This window comes from Oncorhynchus kisutch, linkage group LG13, assembly GCF_002021735.2.
Source record: "Oncorhynchus kisutch isolate 150728-3 linkage group LG13, Okis_V2, whole genome shotgun sequence".
NCBI lineage: Eukaryota > Metazoa > Chordata > Actinopteri > Salmoniformes > Salmonidae > Oncorhynchus > Oncorhynchus kisutch.
In genome coordinates, this window is record NC_034186.2 from 73,406,066 (window position 1) to 73,426,119 (window position 20,054).

A 20,054-nucleotide genomic window follows, 5' to 3' on the forward strand; every position below is an offset into this window, starting at 1 on the left:
TTTATGAGAAAAGCTTTAATCCACCATATGCAGCGTATAACTCTTTGATTAAAACAATAAGCTAATTGCAGGATAAAATCTAAAAGCCACCATCACAACCATGCAAATTCCTAATGGAGAAAAAGGTTTGTTATTCTACAGATTTTCAATCTTTTCTTTTCCCAAATACCTGTGTCTGAACTGTTATCATTTATCACATTTACACACTTCAAATTTCCTTCTACAGCAACACCATTTAGAGCTTCTTAGAATAATGAAATGTATAGAATGAACAATGGTTACCAAATGCTCAAGTCCATGAGTATTCAGGACACTGCAAAACACTAGACCACCATTACTTTTTCACAATCATCTCACAGTACCAAAAAGCTATTGTAATTTAAATCTGATAAGAAAACAGCATTTAGCAGGGATGTTGTATCAATATACAACCAAATAAATATACTTGTGCCTCAATTTTTCTGTCGTGTTAATATTGCAACAAACACTAATTACAATAGTGGCCATCTACCTTCATATTTATCACACCTACCTTCATAAAACAGCCTCAACCCAATAGACATACATGCACAGACAGACATGTATACTATAACCAACATAAACCCCTACTTTCTCAGAAGGTACAGTGAAGACAATTAAGACACCGCCATACAAGAGTATTTACACAGAAGAGAAAGACAGAACACTAGAATACAATGACAAAGAGGAGGAGAGGAAGAAATAGTGTGTGAAGGAGAAAGAGGGAAAGAAGAAGGGATGACTAGTCAGCGATGGGTTCGTAGTGGATGAGACGCATGGCGTTTTCGTTCTCGGTCACCCCCTTGATGAACTCTCCCTCTGCCAACCGGTCTGAGAGAGAGAGAGCGACAGAGAGAAATTGTAAAATGATTAGTGTTTGACTCCATACTGTATGTGTACTGCATATACCATCTGTCAGTAGTTCTTCAACATTACATACTGTATGTGTACTGTATATACCATCTGTCAGTAGTTCTTCAACAGTACATACTGTATGTGTACTGTATATACCATCTGTCAGTAGTTCAACAGTACATACTGTATGTGTACTGTATATACCATCTGTCAGTAGTTCTTCAACAGTACATACTGTATGTGTACTGTATATACCACCTGTCAGTAGTTCTTCAACATTACATACTGTATGTGTACTGTATATACCATCTGTCAGTAGTTCTTCAACATTACATACTGTATGTGTACTGTATATACCATCTGTCAGTAGTTATTCAACAGTACATACTGTATGTGTACTGTATATACCATCTGTCAGTAGTTCTTCAACAGTACATACTGTATGTGTACTGCATATACCATCTGTCAGTAGTTCTTCAACATTACATACTGTATGTGTACTGTATATACCATCTGTCAGTAGTTCTTCAACATTACATACTGTATGTGTACTGCATATACCATCTGTCAGTAGTTCTTCAACATTACATACTGTATGTGTACTGCATATACCATCTGTCAGTAGTTCTTCAACATTACATACTGTATGTGTACTGTATATACCATCTGTCAGTAGTTCTTCAACATTACATACTGTATGTGTACTGCATATACCATCTGTCAGTAGTTCTTCAACATTACATACTGTATGTGTACTGCATATACCATCTGTCAGTAGTTCTTCAACATTACATACTCTATGTGTACTGTATATAGCATCTGTCAGTAGTTCTTCAACATTACATACTGTATGTGTACTGTATATACCATCTGTCAGTAGTTCTTCAACAGTACATACTGTATGTGTACTGCATATACCATCTGTCAGTAGTTCTTCAACAGTACATACTGTATGTGTACTGCATATACCATCTGTCAGTAGTTCTTCAACATTACATACTGTATGTGTACTGCATATACCATCTGTCAGTAGTTCTTCAACATTACATACTGTATGTGTACTGTATATACCATCTGTCAGTAGTTCTTCAACATTACATACTGTATGTGTACTGTATATACCATCTGTCAGTAGTTCTTCAACATTACATACTGTGTGTCTTTGCATTTGGTTCAATGAGATGAAAAATGTTCTGTGGAAAAAGCCATGTTTTGGTAGGGAGTGAATCCCCAGGTGGCTACTGTGTGTGCATACCCTTAAACTAAAGGGCAACTCTCCTGTAAGAAATCACATGATGAACAATGTAATCTATGTAAGCTGGACGGACGTCCGACAGCTGCTGAGCAAAGAACATAATGACATAAAACCTTTCCTCTCATTACCACAACAACGCAAGTCACAACAACCTACTGTGTGTGTATGTGTTTGTGCGTGCGTTTGTGCGTGTGTTTGTGCGTGAATGTGTTTGGGTGTGCGTGCATGCATGTCTGTGTGTTTGTCTCTTACCGTTGTCTGGTTTCTCAAAGTATCCCCACAGTTTGTTGGCTCTCTTCTCTGGTGTATTCTCGTCGGCCGGTAACTTGGGCAGATCTTCCTTGGGGATTAGTTTAAAGATGGCCTGAGAGTGAGTGAGTGAGTGAGTGAGTGAGTGAGAGTGAGAGAGAGAGAGAGAGAGAGAGAGAGAGAGGAAATAGGGGGTAGGGGGAGAGAGAGAGAAGAAAGGGGGGGTAGGGGTTGAGAGAGAGAGAGAGAGAGAGGTGGTAGGGGAACAGATCAAGTAAGACTGCATAGACTTATTTTACATGATGTATATACAGTACTAATCAAATGTTTGGACACATCTGCTCATTCCAGGGTTTTTCTTTATTTGTACTATTTTCTACATTGTAGAATAATAGTGAAGACATCACAACTATGAAATAACACATACGGAATTATGTAGAAATCAAAAAAGTGTTTATTAAACAAATCAAGATATATTTTATATTTTATATTCTTCAAAGTATCCACCCTTCGCCTTGATGACAGCTTTGCACACTCTTGGCATATGTGTCCCAACTTTTGACGGGTACTGTATATACAAGTTCAGAATACTGTATATGACATATGATCTGCTGACAACCGTTTACATGTAGTTACAGTATCATTTAGTTGGTGCCTGCAGCCTCCCATCATAGCCTTAACATTGGTTGGTGCCTTGCAATGCCCAATACATGTTTTTTACAGCTCGTCTGAAGGGAACCCATCTGACCACTAGAGGAACCCATTTGACCACTAGAGTAACCCATCTGACCACTAGAGGAACCCATTTGACCACTAGAGGAACCCATCTGACCACTAGAGGAACCCATTTGACCACTAGAGTAACCCTTCTGACCACTAGAGGCACCCATTTAACCACTAGAGGAACCCATCTGACCACTAGAGGAACCCATCTGACCACTAGAGGAACCCATTTGACCACTATAGGAACCCATCTGACCACTAGAGTAACCCATCTGACCACTAGAGGAACCCATTTGACCACTAGATGAACCCATCTGACCACTAGAAGAACCCATCTGACCACTAGAGTTACCCATCTGACCACTAGAGGAACCCATTTGACCACTAGAGGAACCCATCTGACCACTAGAGGAACCCATCTGACCACTAGAGGAACCCATCTGACCACTAGAGGAACCCATCTGACCACTAGAGGAACCCATTTGACCACTAGAGTAACCCATTTGACCACTAGAGGAACCCATCTGACCACTAGAGGAACCCATTTGACCACTAGAGGAAGCCATTTGACCATTCCTGTGTGTCATTGTTTACCAGTTAGCTTGTCTTGTCTTTTCTAATATTCACTTTCACTTACATTATCTTTGGAACTACATCAATTTGGCCACATTATTTAAAGATTTGACCTACTTTAATTGAATGGATGTTTAGAAAACCTCCTGGGACACATCATATTCAGCTCCCTGAGTCAGATATGTGTTCTGCCCTACCAAGCACAAGAGCAGTAACTGCTTATAGAATGAAACTGAGAAAAATGACTTCAAAGTTTAAAAAATTGTCCAGCCAAGTGAATTGTAGGCAGATAATTGGAGTTTTGGTTATGTGTTGTCTTACTGTGAGGTTATTTTTTAATCATATTGACCCTGACATCTGACATGACCTTTGGCCCTAGACAGGGTTCAGCCTTCTTGCTTGGTACACCCACTGGAATAGTTTTCCACGACAATTGATTTTTTACACAAACTTGTGTTCATAGATTTACACTACACTACACTACACGACTATTTCAGCGACACCCGTTGCTGACAGGTATATAAAATCGAGCCAGAGCCATGCAATCTCTATATACAAACATTGGCAGTAGATTGGCCCAACTGAAGAGCTCAATAACTTTCACCGTGGCACCGTCATAGGATGCCACCTTTCCAACAAGTCAGTTCATAAAATGTCTAGCCTATAGAGCTGCCCCGGTCAACTGTAAGTGGTGTTATTGTGAGGTGGAAACGTCTAGGAGCAACAAGGGTTCAGCCACAAAGTGGTAGGCCACACAAGCTCACAGAACGGGACCGGCTAGTGCTGAAGCACATCGTGCGTAATAATGGTCTGCCCTCAGTTGCAACACTCACTACCGAGTTCAAAACTGCATCTGGAAGCAACGTTTGTCGGAAGCTTCATGAAATGGGTTTCCATGGTCGTGGAGCCGCACACAAGCCTAAGATCACCATGCGCAATGCCAAGCATCAGCTGGAGTGGTGTAAAGTTCGCCGCCATTGGACTCTGGAGAGGTGGAAACGCGTTCTCTGGAGTGATGAACCACGCTTCACCATCTGGCAGTCTGATGGAAGAATCTGTGTTTAGTGGATGCTAGGAGAACATTACCTGCTCGAATGCATAGTGCCAACTGTAAAGTTTGGTGGATGAGGACTAATGGTCTGGGGCTGTTTCATGGTTTGGGCTAGGCCCCTTAGAATTAAGATTTCCCTTCACTGGAACTATCTTAATTCTACAGCATACAATGACATTCTATATGATTCTGTGCTTTGTGGCAACAGTTTGGGGAAGGCCGTTTCCTGTTTCAGCACAACAATGCCCCCGTGCACAAAGCGAGGTCCATCCAGAAATGTCAAGATCGGTGTGGAAGAAATTGACTGGCCTGCATAGAGCCCTGACCTCAACCCCATCAAACACCAACATCAGTGCCCGACCTCACAAATGCTATTGTGGCTGAATGAAAGCAAGTCCCAGCAGCAATGTTCCAACATCTCGTTGAAAGCCTTCCCAGAAGAGTGGAGGCTGGTATAGCAGCAAAGAGGGGTCCAACTCCATGATCTTGGAATGAGATGTTCGACGAGCACGTGTCCACATACTTTTGGCTATGTAGAGTATTTGTATGTGTCATATACTGTAGTAGTAACCACAGCCCAAAGCTCAGTGAAGCCAAGGAAAAAAGCAGACTTGAGTGATTGTTGTTACTGCTTTCTGTCCTTGGTTTCACAGTAACGTTTTCCAATTACTGCAATTATGACCCCCCCATTTTCTCCAAAACACAACACAGTGGAGGCAGGATATTTTTCCAGGTGACAAAGCATGCAGTTACTGCTCTTTTGGTTTGTAGGGCAGGTGATGACACCTGCATAAAGGAATGACCTGCAGTATGTATTACATTCATATCATTGGCTATTTGGCCAATCAAGTGCTATTTCGAAATTAGGTGATTATGTAATGATAATCAAAATCTAATAAATCCACTGTAATAACAGATTCTAGACCTATGATGTAAATGATCCACATTAAAGTCAATAGTCAATCAGGGGCCATCTGAGTGTAACTTTAGAGTCAGGCCTTAAAGCTGTGACCCACATAGAGACAGGAACCACTCATCTCTCACACTTAAAACATCCAGATTAACGTGGATTATCGCCAAGACCCAGGCCATAGGCCAAACACCAAGATGTCCTCCTTCTTTTCCCCCCTCCCTCCCCCCCTCCCTCCCTCCCTGTTTGGTTTAGGCTGAGTATTTCCTAAGGTTAATTTAGTGTTTTACCCCCTAGGCCTATAATCCTAGATTGAGATTGGGTGAAATGATCCTAGATCTGTGCCTAAAGCCAACTTTTACCATAGGGGGATTGGCTTGGCAGGCTATTCAGTACAACCTATATAGTACAGCCAGTTCCCCGTTGCCCTGACAACTATAATCTTGACGGAGAATAAACACATTTTGGTGCCAGTACGGTACAGTAGCACTGGGGAGAGGTGGTGCTATACATGCCCACTGGCAATCTGCCAGGGACAGACAGAAAGACAGACAGAGACAGGCTGTATGTGTAATGTTTACTGTTGATTTTTATTGTTTATTTTGTATATTATCTACCTCACTTGCTTTGGCAATGTTAACACATGTTTCCCATGGCAATAAAGCCCCTTGAATTGAATTGAAATTGACAGGCTCATCTCAGGGCAAAGGTACTGGACACTATTTACCTCCCCATCCCTCCCAATTTGCCCATGAGCCTGGCCTGCCCGGTCCCTGTCTCTCAGTCTAAACCCACAGCCTGCCCGGTCCCTGTCTCTCAGTCTAAACCCACAGCCTGCCCGGTCCCTGTCTCTCAGTCTAAACCCACAGCCTGGCCTGTCTCTCAGTCTAAACCCACAGCCCAGCCTGCCCGGTCCCTGTCTCTCAGTCTAAACCCACAGCCTGGCCTGCCCGGTCCCTGTCTCTCAGTCTAAACCCACAGCCTGGCCTGCCCGGTCCCTGTCTCTCAGTCTAAACCCACAGCCTGGCCTGCCCGGTCCCTGTCTCTCAGTCTAAACCCACAGCCAGGCCTGCCCGGTCCCTGTCTCTCAGTCTAAACCCACAGCCTGGCCTGCCCGGTCCCTGTCTCTCAGTCTAAACCCACAGCCTGGCCTGCCCGGTCCCTGTCTCTCAGTCTAAACCCACAGCCTGGCCTGCCCGGTCCCTGTCTCTCAGTCTAAACCCACAGCCAGGCCTGCCCGGTCCCTGTCTCTCAGTCTAAACCCACAGCCTGGCCTGCCCGGTCCCTGTCTCTCAGTCTAAACCCACAGCCAGGCCTGCCCGGTCCCTGTCTCTCAGTCTAAACCCACAGCCTGGCCTGCCCGGTCCCTGTCTCTCAGTCTAAACCCACAGCCTGGCCTGCCCGGTCCCTGTCTCTCAGTCTAAACCCACAGCCTGGCCTGCCCGGTCCCTGTCTCTCAGTCTAAACCCACAGCCTGGCCTGTCCGGTCCCTGTCTCTCAGTCTAAACCCACAGCCTGGCCTGCCCGGTCCCTGTCTCTCAGTCTAAACCCACAGCCTGGCCTGTCCGGTCCCTGTCTCTCAGTCTAAACCCACAGCCTGGCCTGCCCGGTCCCTGTCTCTCAGTCTAAACCCACAGCCTGGCCTGCCCGGTCCCTGTCTCTCAGTCTAAACCCACAGCCTGGCCTGCCCGGTCCCTGTCTCTCAGTCTAAACCCACAGCCTGGCCTGCCCGGTCCCTGTCTCTCAGTCTAAACCCACAGCCTGGCCTGTCCGGTCCCTGTCTCTCAGTCTAAACCCACAGCCTGGCCTGCCCGGTCCCTGTCTCTCAGTCTAAACCCACAGCCTGGCCTGCCCGGTCCCTGTCTCTCAGTCTAAACCCACAGCCTGGCCTGCCCGGTCCCTGTCTCTCAGTCTAAACCCACAGCCTGGCCTGCCCGGTCCCTGTCTCTCAGTCTAAACCCACAGCCTGGCCTGCCCGGTCCCTGTCTCTCAGTCTAAACCCACAGCCTGGCCTGCCCGGTCCCTGTCTCTCAGTCTAAACCCACAGCCTGGCCTGCCCGGTCCCTGTCTCTCAGTCTAAACCCACAGCCTGGCCTGCCCGGTCCCTGTCTCTCAGTCTAAACCCACAGCTTGGACAGATTTGATGATTAAGATTATTGTTAACTAAGAAACTTCCTGCACAGTTCTCACAGCCACTCCTACACGTCTACTTATCTATCTACAGTAGTGTAGTGGGATGTAAACGCAAGTAAACACGTTTTTGTGCACGACAGTTTGTCCACCGTTTGGGAAAAATGCATTGAAAGTATAGAGGTGTTACTTTTTCACAGCAACCGGCTATTTAACCACCTATTTTCCCCCACAACACCCATGTTCACTTTTCTGAGCTAATATGTGTATCAACACCGAAAGAGATGCCATCACAATATCAACCTCAACCAGACACCTCTAAAAACTATCGTCTCAATGTGTTACGTTGGTTGACTCTGCCCTAAAGGTTGCAGCTGGGATAGAAAAAGGTTGATAGAAATGACACTTGGTCTTGGCCAGTGTTGCTCAACATTGATCCTGGGCCAGGACACCCACTAGGTATGCTGGATTTCACTCCAGCTCAGCATCACTTAGGCTGCGTTTACACAGGCAACCCAATTCTGATCTTTAATTTCAGTATAGGCTCTGAAAAAGATCTGCTGTAAAAAGAATACAAATTAGTGTGAAAAAGATCAGAATTGGGCTGCCTGTGTAAACACTGCCTAAGATGCTAATTAATGTATCCCCTTAGAACCAATGAGATAAATGACGTTGAGAGTAAACTATTTTAGAACTACTATATTAAGACAAATGGTGGTCTGCCAATTCAACTAATCTTTGTTAATGGGAGTAATTGGTAAACAAAAAAATCAACTGCATACAGGGGGTTAAGTTGAGAAACCCTGTTCTAGACAACATGGGCTGTGTTCACAAAGGCAGCCCAATTATAAACTTTTTTACACCAATTGGTCTTTTGACCAATCACATCAGATATGCTCTTTTTCAGAGCTGATCTGATTGGTCAAAATACCAATTAGAGGAAAAAATATCTGAAAAAAAAAATATATATCCTTATCTAAACGCAGCCATAATTGGTTATGTGTGTTACTTTGTTAGTTGATTATCTACAGACTACATACTTTAGGCCCTGAATAAGCACAGAAGCATGGGGACCACAGTAAGTACAGTAGCCTACATTTTCTGGATGCTAAATCATTAATCTTGTGGATTATCAGGAAGGATTGGGTGGCTGAAATGGGCAAGAGCTCTACATTAGCTAATTGATGATTAGGACTGGAACCTACTGCAGGAGGTTGGTTGCACCTTAATTGGGGAGGACGGGCTCGTTGTAATGGCTGGAGCGGACTAGGTGGAATGGCATCAAATACGTCAAACACATGGTTTCCATGTTTATGGTGCCATTCCATTAACTCCTTTCCAGCCACTCCTATCTACATGTACAAATTACCTCAACTAACCTGTACCCCGGCACATTGACTCGGTACCAGTACCCCCTGTATATAGCCCCGTTATTGTTATTTTATTGTGTTACTTTTTATTATTTTTAACTTTAGTTTGGTAAAAATGGTCTTAACTCTTTCTTGAACTGCATTGTTGGTTAAGGGCTTGTAAGTAAGCATTTCACGGTAAGTTGTATTTGGGTGCATGTGACAATTAAAGTTTGATTTGATTATTGTGAGCCGTCCTCCCCTCAGCAGCCTCCAATGGGACCTACAGACCGAGGAAAAGGTCACTTTTGGCCATTGACTGACTTCTGATGATATACAATATATAGACAGGACCTACATTTAAGAAAAGCCATATTCCCAGAACTCCATCATTTGTTCTCCTAAAAAAGTCTCAAAAAATGTTATGGCTATTATTAATTTTTTTGTCAATTTGGAGGTGACCCACATACTGTAAATGGTAGAAACATCTGCTCCTTTGTATGTCTATGTCCACAAATTTCCCCTTGTCCCATCTTCAAAATGATCATCACCATCATTGATTGTTGTTGTAAGAAGGTTCTCCTACCAAGTGGTTCAAGGTTCTAATCCTTCCTTGATCTCTCACCTGGCAGATGACTTCCACTTCTGTCTTGGTGATGTATCCGTTCTTGTCCACGTCGAACAGTGAGAAGGCCCACTCCAGCTTCCTCGTCGTCTTCCCACTGGAGGTCATGTGCAGTGCAATGATGTATTCCTTGAAGTCCAGAGTGCCGTCCTCGTTGGTGTCGAATGAACGGAACACATGCTGAGCGTAGGTCTTGGCTTCGCTATCGGGGAAGAAGCGCGCGTAGATCGTCTCGAACTCCTCTGGCGAGATGCGTCCGGTGGGACACTGCTTCTGGAAGTTCTCGTACCACTGGCACAACTCATTCTCCGTGAACTTGGTGTTGAGCTTCAGGTCCTCCAGGATCTCCTTGGAAATAGCACTGCTCTTGGCGTTCCCCATCGTATTAGCCTGTACTGGGATCTCTGGGTTATGGTCGAAGGCTCTCTGAAGTAGTGCCTTTTTGAGTCACCGATCCGTCTTTTGTTTGGGTAAAATCCTCTGTTACTGTGGATCTTCCTTTCCTTACGTTGACTCAGCTGTCCCGTTCAAAAGATTCCTGAAATAGTTACAAATAGATATTGTCCAACAAGCACAGCACAATCAGATCTCTACAATGACTGAAGTGTTACCCAGTGTACCACTAGGAACCATACATCAACAAAAGCCTTCACTACCAGGGAGAAAGAACAGAGAGGGAGGCAGAGCAAAGAGACATGACTTACCTGTGTCAGCAGTAGAGAGAGTATGAAGTGATGTGTTAGGGATGAACTGTTGTCATTCTGATGGGTGACGTAGATAGATAGATGGAGTAGGGAAGGAGGGGGGTGGAATTAGAGTGCTACCTTTGGCGACTGGGTTAATTCAGTTAATTCAGGATTTAAGGTGTCTGAGCTTTCACTCAAATTAACTTTAGTTTCCATATTCTCTTTTGCCAACCCGTCTTTATTCTTGTTGGTCTGTGTGTCGGCCAAGGCCCTGTTATCATTAGAGATTTAATTTCTCAATAAGAGCCTAATCCTGACTTTAGATACGTGTACGTAACTCAAACCTAATAAAAATCAATGCAGGATTTACTTGAAAGTATAAGTTAGGTACGAGACTTCAAGTGAGAATTTGTCTTTGCTTGGTTATTACCGCATGACCTAGCCAGGAGAAACATTGGATCATCATAGAGACACTATATGTCACGCCCTGACCTTAGTTCCTTTTTATGTCTCTATTTTGGTTTGGTCGGGGCGTGAGTTGGGGTGGGCATTCTATGTTGTGTTTCTATGTTTTCTGTTCTATGTGTTTGGCCTGGTATGGTTCCCAATCAGAGGCAGCTGTCTATTGTTGTCTCTGATTGAGAACCCTACTTTGGTAGCCTTTTCTCACCTGGTGTTTGTGGGTTGTTGTTTTGTGTTTTCACCTTTCAGGACTGTTTCGATTTTCATTTCTTACATTCACTTTGTTATTTTGTATTTTCGTGTTCTGGTATAATAAATAATCATAGACACTTACCACGCTGCGTTTTGGTCCGATCCTTCCTACTCCTCATCCCATGAAGATGAAGATCGTTACAGTATAAGATTGTTAGTTGTAACAATGAGTGCTATATTCATCTGTTGAGCAAAAACTGAAGTTGTCTGAACCAGTTTCTAGTCTATTATGTAAAGCAAAAAATAAGTCTGACACCAGTTTCAAGCATCATGGTGGAGGACACAAGTCTGATTGGTCACACTAGTAAATTACTATTCTCTATTTTAAGACAATTAAAGTAAGTGATAGTTGATTAAGGTTTCGGGTCTGTATGTTCTAGTAAAGACACTTAAATGGGTTTAGCTGAGCAGGTCCTCCTAATTATAAAACAGCCATCTGTACAGGCCTTTTATAGGAAGTTCAGTTGCCGCTGGCCACTTCCTTCCTTCACCTCTCTGCCTCATTCCCTCCTTCACCCCATCTCTGTCCCTTTCCGCCCTTCACCTCTCTGTCTCTGTACCCTTTCCTCCTTCACATCCATGTCCCCTTCCCTTCTTAATGTCTCTGTCTCTTTCCTCCTTCACCCCTCTCTTTGTCCTCTTTCCTCCTTCACCCCTCTCTTTGTCCTCTTTCCTCCTTCACCCCTCTCTTTGTCCTCTTTCCTCCTTCACCCCTCTCTCTGTCCTCTTTCCTCCTTCACCCCTCTCTCTGTCCTCTTTCCTCCTTCACCCCTCTCTCTGTCCTCTTTCCTCCTTCACCCCTCTCTCTGTCCTCTTTCCTCCTTCACCCCTCTCTCTGTCCACTTTCCTCCTTCACCCCTCTCTCTGTCCACTTTCCTCCTTTACATCTGGCCCTTTCGTTCTCTGCTACTCCATCCTATCCATCTCCTCCCTGCTCCTGTCCCCTTCACTTGTTTTATTCTGTCCCCTCATCCTCCCCCTCTGTACCACTTCTCTCATTCCTCTCCTCCACCTTGTCTCCTTCTGTCCCCTTTCTGTCACATCCACTTTGTCCCCTTCCCTTTTTTGTCCCCTCTCTGTCTCCCCCACCTTGTCTCTTTCTCTCCATCCTGCACATGCTTTTCCAGGAAGCTCGGCTCCTAGATGTTTATCCTCTCTCTGGCTTGTCTCTCATCATGCCTTTGTTTTGTCTCTACACAAAGTGTAAACATACAGTACCAGTCAAAAGTTTGGTCACGGGTACTCATTCAAGGGTTTTCTTTATTGTTAATATTTCCTACATTGTAGAATAATAGTGAAGACATCAAAACTATGAAATAACACATATGGAATCATGTAGTAACCAAAAAAGTGTTGGACAAATCCAAATATATTATATATTTTATTTGCATTCTCTCAACCAGCTTCATCTGAAATGCTTTTCCAACAGTCTTGAAGGAGTTCCCACAGATGCTGAGCACTTGTTGGCTGCTATTCCTTCACTTTGCGGTCCAACTCATCCCAAACCATCTCAATTGGGTTGAGGTCGGGTGATTGTGGAGGCTAGGTCATCTGACGAAACACTCCATCATTCTCCTTCTTGGTCAGATAGCCCTTACACAGCCTGGAGGTGTGTTGGGTCATTGTCCTGTTGAAAAACAAATGATAGTCCCACTAAGCGCAAACCAGATGCGAAGGCATATCGCTGAAGAATGCTGTGGTAGCCATGCTGGTGAAGTATCCCTTGAATTCTAAATAAATCACAGACAGTGTCACCAGCAAAGCACCCCCACACCATAGCACCTCCTCCTCCCTGCTTTACAGTGGGAACCACACATGCGGAGATCATCCGTTCACCTACTCCGCGTCTCACAAAGACACGGCGGTTGGAACCAAAAATCACACATTTGGACTCATCAAACCAAAGGACAGATTTATCGGTCTAATGTCCATTAGTAGTGGTTTCTTTGCAGCAATTTGACCATGAAGGCCTGATTCACACAGTCTCCTCTGAACAGTTGATGTTGAGATGTATCTGTTACTTGAATTCTGTGAAGCATTTATTTGGGCTATAATTTCTGAGGCTGGTAAATCTAATGAAGTTATCCTCTGCAGCAGAGGTAACTCTGGGTCTTCCTTTCCTGTGGCGGTCCTCATGAGAGCCAGTTTCATCATAGAGTTTGCTGTTTTTTTCAACTGCACTTGAAATTTTCCCCCTACCTTTTCACAACACAACTGATTAGCTCCAACGCATTAAGAAGGAAAGAAATTCCACAAATTAACTTTCAACAAGGCACACCTGTTCATTGACATGCATTCAGGTGACTACTTCATGAAGCTGGTTGAGGGAATGCCAAGAGTGTGCAAGCTGTCATCAAGGCAAAAGGTGGCAACTTTGAATAATCTCAAATATAAAATATATTTTAATTTGTTTAACACTTTTTTTGGTTACTACATTATTTCATATGTGTTATTTCATAGTTTCTGATTTCATAGTTTCTATGTAGAAAATAGTAAAATAAAATAAAACCCTGGAATGAGTAGGTGTGTCCAAACTTGTGACTGCTACTGTAAATCTCTTAACATGTCCTTCCCTTCTTTAAGTGTTTGTTTTGACAGAATTATTGCTGTAACGCCCTGTAAGTCCCATATGGTACTTTTCTATTGAGACTTACCCTCACACCAGTGGACCATCAGTGTTTTATGTTAATGTCAGCTCTAGTGTTGTGTTTCCATCAGAGTCCTATACTACAAATCAGGTTTGAGGAGTTATCGAGGTAACTTTGGTCAAGTCTGAGTTCAACTCGGGATAACCGGCACCACGAACATGGCTCTCCTTTTAGCCAGTTACATTTCTATGGCAACAAATCCTTCAAAACGAACCTGCTCAGGGACAGGTTAACTCGATTTCTCCTGAATGATGTGTCTGAGCTGCGAGATGAGGACCAATTAAATCAGATTCTCTCCCTCTCTCAAAGATTGCGTCATCCTCCCCCCCTTCATTTGAGGAAGATGTCTGAGCAATAAAATATTTAATCAAATAAAATTTGTGCAAAAAAATTGTAATGTTAGAATACCTATCAAATGACACATTTAGTAATGAGAGAATGCATTTGAAACTTCATGCACAGTAAAACTTTTGTATGACAATACAATGATTTAATCGCTAGGAGTGGGGGAAAAGGGTTATTGTGCATTGATAAGCACACCAAAGATGGCATTAATGATCAAATAAAGACGTCACTTCAACACGTCTATTTCACACAGTAGCCTGAACTTCGATTTCAGCAGGCTGTGGCTAACGTTAGCGGCAGGGGGACAAGACATATTCACCGTTGTGGTACGGATAAAGCCTGAGCAGGCTGTGGCTAACGTTAGCGGCAGGGGGACAAGACATATTCACCGTTGTGGTACGGATAAAGCCTGAGCAGGCTGTGGCTAACGTCAGCGGCAGGGGGACAAGACATATTCAACATCGTGGTACGGATAAAGCCTGAGCAGGCTGTGGCTAACGTTAGCGGCAGGGGGACAAGACATATTCACCGTCGTGGTACGGATAAAGCCTGAGCAGGCTGTGGCTAACGTCAGCGGCAGGGGGACAAGACATATTCACCGTCGTGGTACGGATAAAGCCTGAGCTGGAATGTGAAGCTAACTGAGACTGGCTAGCTTTAGAAAACCCTAGGTCTAGCTTGTTTCGTAGTATACCACTCAGGAGTGTGACACCTAAGACTATAATTAACAACCTCTGCATCATTCAAGACTGTTGCTTGTGAGAAGGTGTTAAAGCTCACAGTTAGCCATTGTTATGTAAATGCACCAGATTTAAAGTACCCAGGGCCTTGCCTCCAAATTAGAGCAAGTCCGCTGGAGCCATGGCCCAGTGAGACACGGGTGACGGCCTTCGTAAGTGGAAACAGAAAAGTCTGATCCTTTTGGGAAAACACTGGGACAAATTATTGTTGGAAATGAGCCATTACTGTCTCTTTTCCCACTCTGTCTGTCTTTGTTTTGTCTGTGATAGGAACATGTATCCCTCTTTACTAACTCCTACCCACCTGGACCCCCATCTCCGTCTCTAAGTCTCTATTTTTCTTGTGGTAGTGTAGTTTGTCTTTCTCCTACTCCCTTTCCTCCTCACACATTTATTTGTGCTGTACTATGAGTAATAAGGTAAGGAATTTTCCAAAAATGACTTACAATGAACCCACACAGCCACTGTGTGACGAATAGGTAACAACACAAGTCCAACTGTAGCGTTGCAAACACCATGCTCCTTCTTACCATATTACATGCAACTTCACCATTGGTACACCATATAGAGGTTTACATGTCCTACCCTAACCCTTTCAATAGTAAGGGGCAATTGAATGCAAGCTTCCCCCCCCCAACAATCTAGCTATGGGTAAGAGGGTTGACATGTTATGATGTGTTCTGACGTGTTCTGATGTGTTATGACGTGTTCTGACATGTTATGACGTGTTCTGACATGTTATGACGTGTTCTGACGTGTTATGACGTGTTATGACATGTTATGTCGTGTCATGACATGTGATGACGTGTTATGAGGTGTTATGACGTGTTATGACGTGTTATGACGTGTGTTATGATGTGTTATGACGTGTTATGACGTGTTATGACGTGTGTTAGGATGTGTTATGACGTGTTATGCTCGACTCGCTCAGTTTCCCACCACAACACCAGAAAATGGCCAAACAGTAGAACCAGCTCACCTACTTTTACACAATGATTTGACTGTATCATGCTCAATGTTTCTTTTAATAAAAAAATGAATAGTTTCACCATATTAAAACAAGTGTTACTCACGAATCACATGAAATAAATTGTCACGACTTCTGCCGAAGTCAGCTCCTCTCCTTGTTCGTTCGGCAGTCGACGTCACTGTCTAGCCATCGCCGTTCCATCGATTTCCATTTGTCTTGTTTCCATACACACCTGGTTTTCATTTCCCCAATCAATCTACTTGTATTTGACCCTCTGTTTCCCATCATGTTTTGTGTGTAATTGTTTCATGATATTGTGGTGTTTTATTACCAGCTTTATTTTTGTATGTTCCGTGTTTTGAGCGCGTTTGATTTATGTAATGCTCTCGTTTTTGGGACTAAAATAAAAGTGAGCCTTTTTACATCACACTACTCTCCTGCACCTGACTTCGCCTCTTATACACCCGTTGACATAAATAATCATCTGCAGAAATGACTTTGTCAAAAACTCTAAATAACCAGGACTTTACAATGATGGTGAAAACTTGGGGAAATGTTGGGGTTAATTGACTTGGGACATGCCAAAATTGGGAATTTCAGAGAAAACAACTAATTGAATTGAATGAAAACACATGACTATTTTTACCATGGTTTAGTTTAGTTACAGCAGTATGTAACCCAACTGTTGAGTGTTTTTATCAAAATGTACACACAATGTCACAAGGACATTAAATGCATTCGTAGAACAACCTTTTACATATTTGGGTTGGGACGATCCCGAATTGCTTCAATAATCACAAAGGTTGGTAAAATAACAGTATGCCGGAGAAAACTTTTGTTATTTTGATGTGGAAGTGTGAGTTAACAATGTTTGTTCCTCCTATGCCTATACTGTAGGCCATCTATAACCATCCCTCTTCCTCCTGTCCTAATTTGCCCTTACATCTGATTCTTATCTGTTCCTATCTAACTCTGTCAAAAGAGGATTTTCTCTTCTCTATAAATATACCCAGTGAGCTTGTTCATTGGATTACCACTGCCCCGCCCTGCTCCAGTCTGAGCCAATTACCATCACCCCCATCACTCAGAGAATTACTACCCCTACCCCCTAACAAAAACAATCCCTGGCCTTTGCCCAGTATTCTCTGAGCTCCAGATAGAAGTTGCCCACAGGCCCAGTGTTAGATTCCTGACCTGGACATACCCACAGGCCCAGTGTTAGATTCCTGAACTGGACAACCCACAGGCCCAGTGTTAGATTCCTGAACTGGACATACCCACAGGCCCAGTGTTAGATTCCTGAACTGGACAACCCACAGGCCCAGTGTTAGATTCCTGAACTGGACATACCCACAGGCCCAGTGTTAGATTCCTGAACTGGACATACCCACAGGCACAGTGTTAGATTCCTGAACTGGACATAACCCCTTTTTGTGATAGTAAAGGCATCTGCTGAAACTAACGGTTACAGAATTGATTTTTTACAGTAACAGCTCTAATGCTGAATTTCCTCCTCAGACCCACCCAGCATCAGTGTGCCATCATGTGTTTAAGTTCATGTAGGCTGTAGTGTTATTTTGTTTCCATCAGGAGTGTGACACTAAAGACTTGGGGTGAAAAGGCAGGAGAAGACTATCAACGACTTGTAAAGAGCAGAATCAACAACCTCTGGGTCATCAAGACAGTTGCTTTGTGAGAACGTGTTAACCATAGAAAGGTGTTAACCCATGTTCACAGTAACCATTGTTATGTAAGGCTGAAAAGTATCAGTGGCCAAGCCTTGGCCCCAAGTCAGAGCAGGACCGCCGAGGCCATGGCCCAGTGAGACACAGGTGCCGGTCCGTGGAGATAGATTCATACAAGTCTGTGCCCTTTGGGTTAAACACTGAGGGAAATCTCAGGTGGAAACATGGCATTATTATATGTGCTTCATGGCTTCAGATCAACATTGGCACATTTCTGGGAATGTCAGAGTTTGTTCGTAACCCGTCGTATTAGCTACCATACCAGGAAACCCCTGCGTTACACAAGCAGTTAAAGTCTGTCTGTCTGTGGTAGGGATGTCTTCTGGTTTTCAGACAGACGGGAGCCTCATTCTGTGGCCTGGGAAGAGGATCATCCTGGGTTCTTACTGACACATATAGGTAATACGGCTGAACCTCCGTGACCTCTCCATCTGCGTCCTCCACAGGTCTGCATTGGTAAATTACCTCCCAGTACCTTATGGATAACAACATTCAGGTTGTTGATATATTTTTCCTGACTGTAGCAAACCGCAAGAAGCAGTACACTGAAAAGCAACTTCCATACAGTTAAAAACAGTACTACTGTACTTAGAAAGTCTCATTTCCTCAGGGTCAAAATAACCAGCTATAAACCTAAATATATGAGCACAGGGGTGGAAAAAGACGTTCTGAAGCTTTTTATGAACACACTCAAATTCACCGTTGCTAATGTGATTTCTTTGCAGTAGAATAGTGCAGAAAGAACACTTAAAGAGAGGAAGTGATATTGGAAACAAGGAGAGGGAAACCTTTTAAGAACTAGAAAAAACAAACTCTAGGTCTACCCAAACAATGCCTTGGTGGGACCCAACCCAAACCTTCAGAGAGAGAGAGAGAGCGAGGGAACGAGGGAGAGAAAAAGGAAGGGGTCCTAGATAAATACCAGTTAATGGGTCATAATGAGGCTTAATGACAGACGAGACCTTCCTCCTGAATACAGAGAACAGCAGAAACAAACAAATGATAACAACAATCATAACAACTATGTCCGCCTCCGCCTTTGTAGGCGTCACATGATAAAGGTGACAAGCAATGAGTCGTCTGCTCCCATTTCTTGAGAATCTCCCCACAGAGAAAGTCAACACAGTTTGGCCTTTACTGAAGATGACAAAACCCATACATTTGGGCTCTTCAGTAATCGAATGATTTTCATGAATGTAAAGGACGTCCACAGACCAACATTTTACACATCAACCAATGTGCTCTTTGGTCCAATAATGATAGGAAGCCACTGAGGTGAGTATTTATTTTCACTCAAATTAAATAGTTTTCTTTCTCTTTAAAAGCAGTGTTTTTTCTCTCTCTTTATTTGATGCTTGAGTTAAAGCTCTAGAGTCATGTAATATTGTTTAGGGACTTCTATAGCCTGATTTAAACACTGTAAAGACAAATACGTCTATATGAAGATATCCTGAAGCAATAAAGAAAAAATCCTCGCATTACATAGACAAGAGTGATCTTGTTTATGTAATATCTTGGATTGTTACTGGTTGTTGTCACGGATCAATTTCATTATATTGCATCACGATCATATCATTCAATAGGAACAACTTTAGACGAGATGAACACCTCCATCCATGTGCTTTAACTGACTACTTTGTGGCACAGGACTGGACACAATACTGGTAACAGGACGCAAAGCCAAGAGAGTGACAAAGCAAAGAGAAATATACAAAAGGAGTAACAGAGATATTTACAGAAGCTACTAAAGGAGTAACAGAGATATTTACAGAAGCTACTAAAGGAGTAACAATACGAAAGAGACATCTAAAAGATAACAACAAAGATGGAGACCCTGGATCCCTCCGCTCTCCCAGGTGCCACCACCGCTGTGACCTATGACTCCAAATCAGAGATGGTGACCCTACCAGGAGGGGTTGTCTCTGTGGCAGGCATCACTGTGATAACCGGGGGCGCTGAACTGTCCTGTGGCTCTTGCATGCTAGCCTTTGGTGTTTGGGGCACTCTAATTGGCCTAAGCGTGGTTGCCCTGGGTATCTGGGACCAATCAGTGCAGGTCGGGGGTCGGACCTCGCACCTCCTGGGGCTGGGATTGGTGGTTCTGGCTATCAGTTTTGGGGTGGTGGGCAGTGTGGTGGGCTTTCGCTTCCTGACGAAGGGGAGGAGAGAGATAACGAGGGAGGAGAGGGAGGATGGAAAGGTGGTGCTCATAGGGGAGAGAGGGAGGAGTGTTAAAAAAACTGTGACTGTGTAAAAAAAAAAAAAAAGAGGGGATGATTATTTGCACATAGTGGTCTGGCTGTGTTGCACACTGTCCCACTTTAGTATTAGTAGAAGAACAGTTATGTTTTATATGTATGTTATGAATTTGTTTCACACCATAAAAATGTATTTTGGTTGAGTAACTTTAAGATAAAATATTTGACCATCTCTGGCTCCATGTGTAAATGTCAATTATTTCCCCTCTT

General features: G+C 43.5%; 2 protein-coding genes across 2 annotated transcripts; one reads left to right on the forward strand and one right to left on the reverse strand.

Annotated features, from left to right (window-relative positions):
* LOC109868784 (recoverin-like) lies at window positions 1-10,554 on the reverse strand. Its single transcript, XM_031787266.1, has 4 exons — window positions 10,443-10,554; window positions 9,739-10,276; window positions 2,381-2,492; window positions 1-849 (listed from the first exon to the last, which is right to left on the reverse strand). Exons 2-4 carry the CDS (start codon window positions 10,117-10,119, stop codon window positions 761-763), a joined length of 582 nt encoding a protein of 193 aa, XP_031643126.1. The 5' UTR covers window positions 10,120-10,276; window positions 10,443-10,554; the 3' UTR covers window positions 1-760.
* Window positions 10,555-19,411: 8,857 nt separating this feature from the next.
* LOC116376725 (transmembrane protein 100) lies at window positions 19,412-19,840 on the forward strand. The gene has a single exon (XM_031838109.1). It carries the CDS (start codon window positions 19,412-19,414, stop codon window positions 19,838-19,840), a length of 429 nt encoding a protein of 142 aa, XP_031693969.1.
* Window positions 19,841-20,054: the final 214 nt, after the last annotated feature.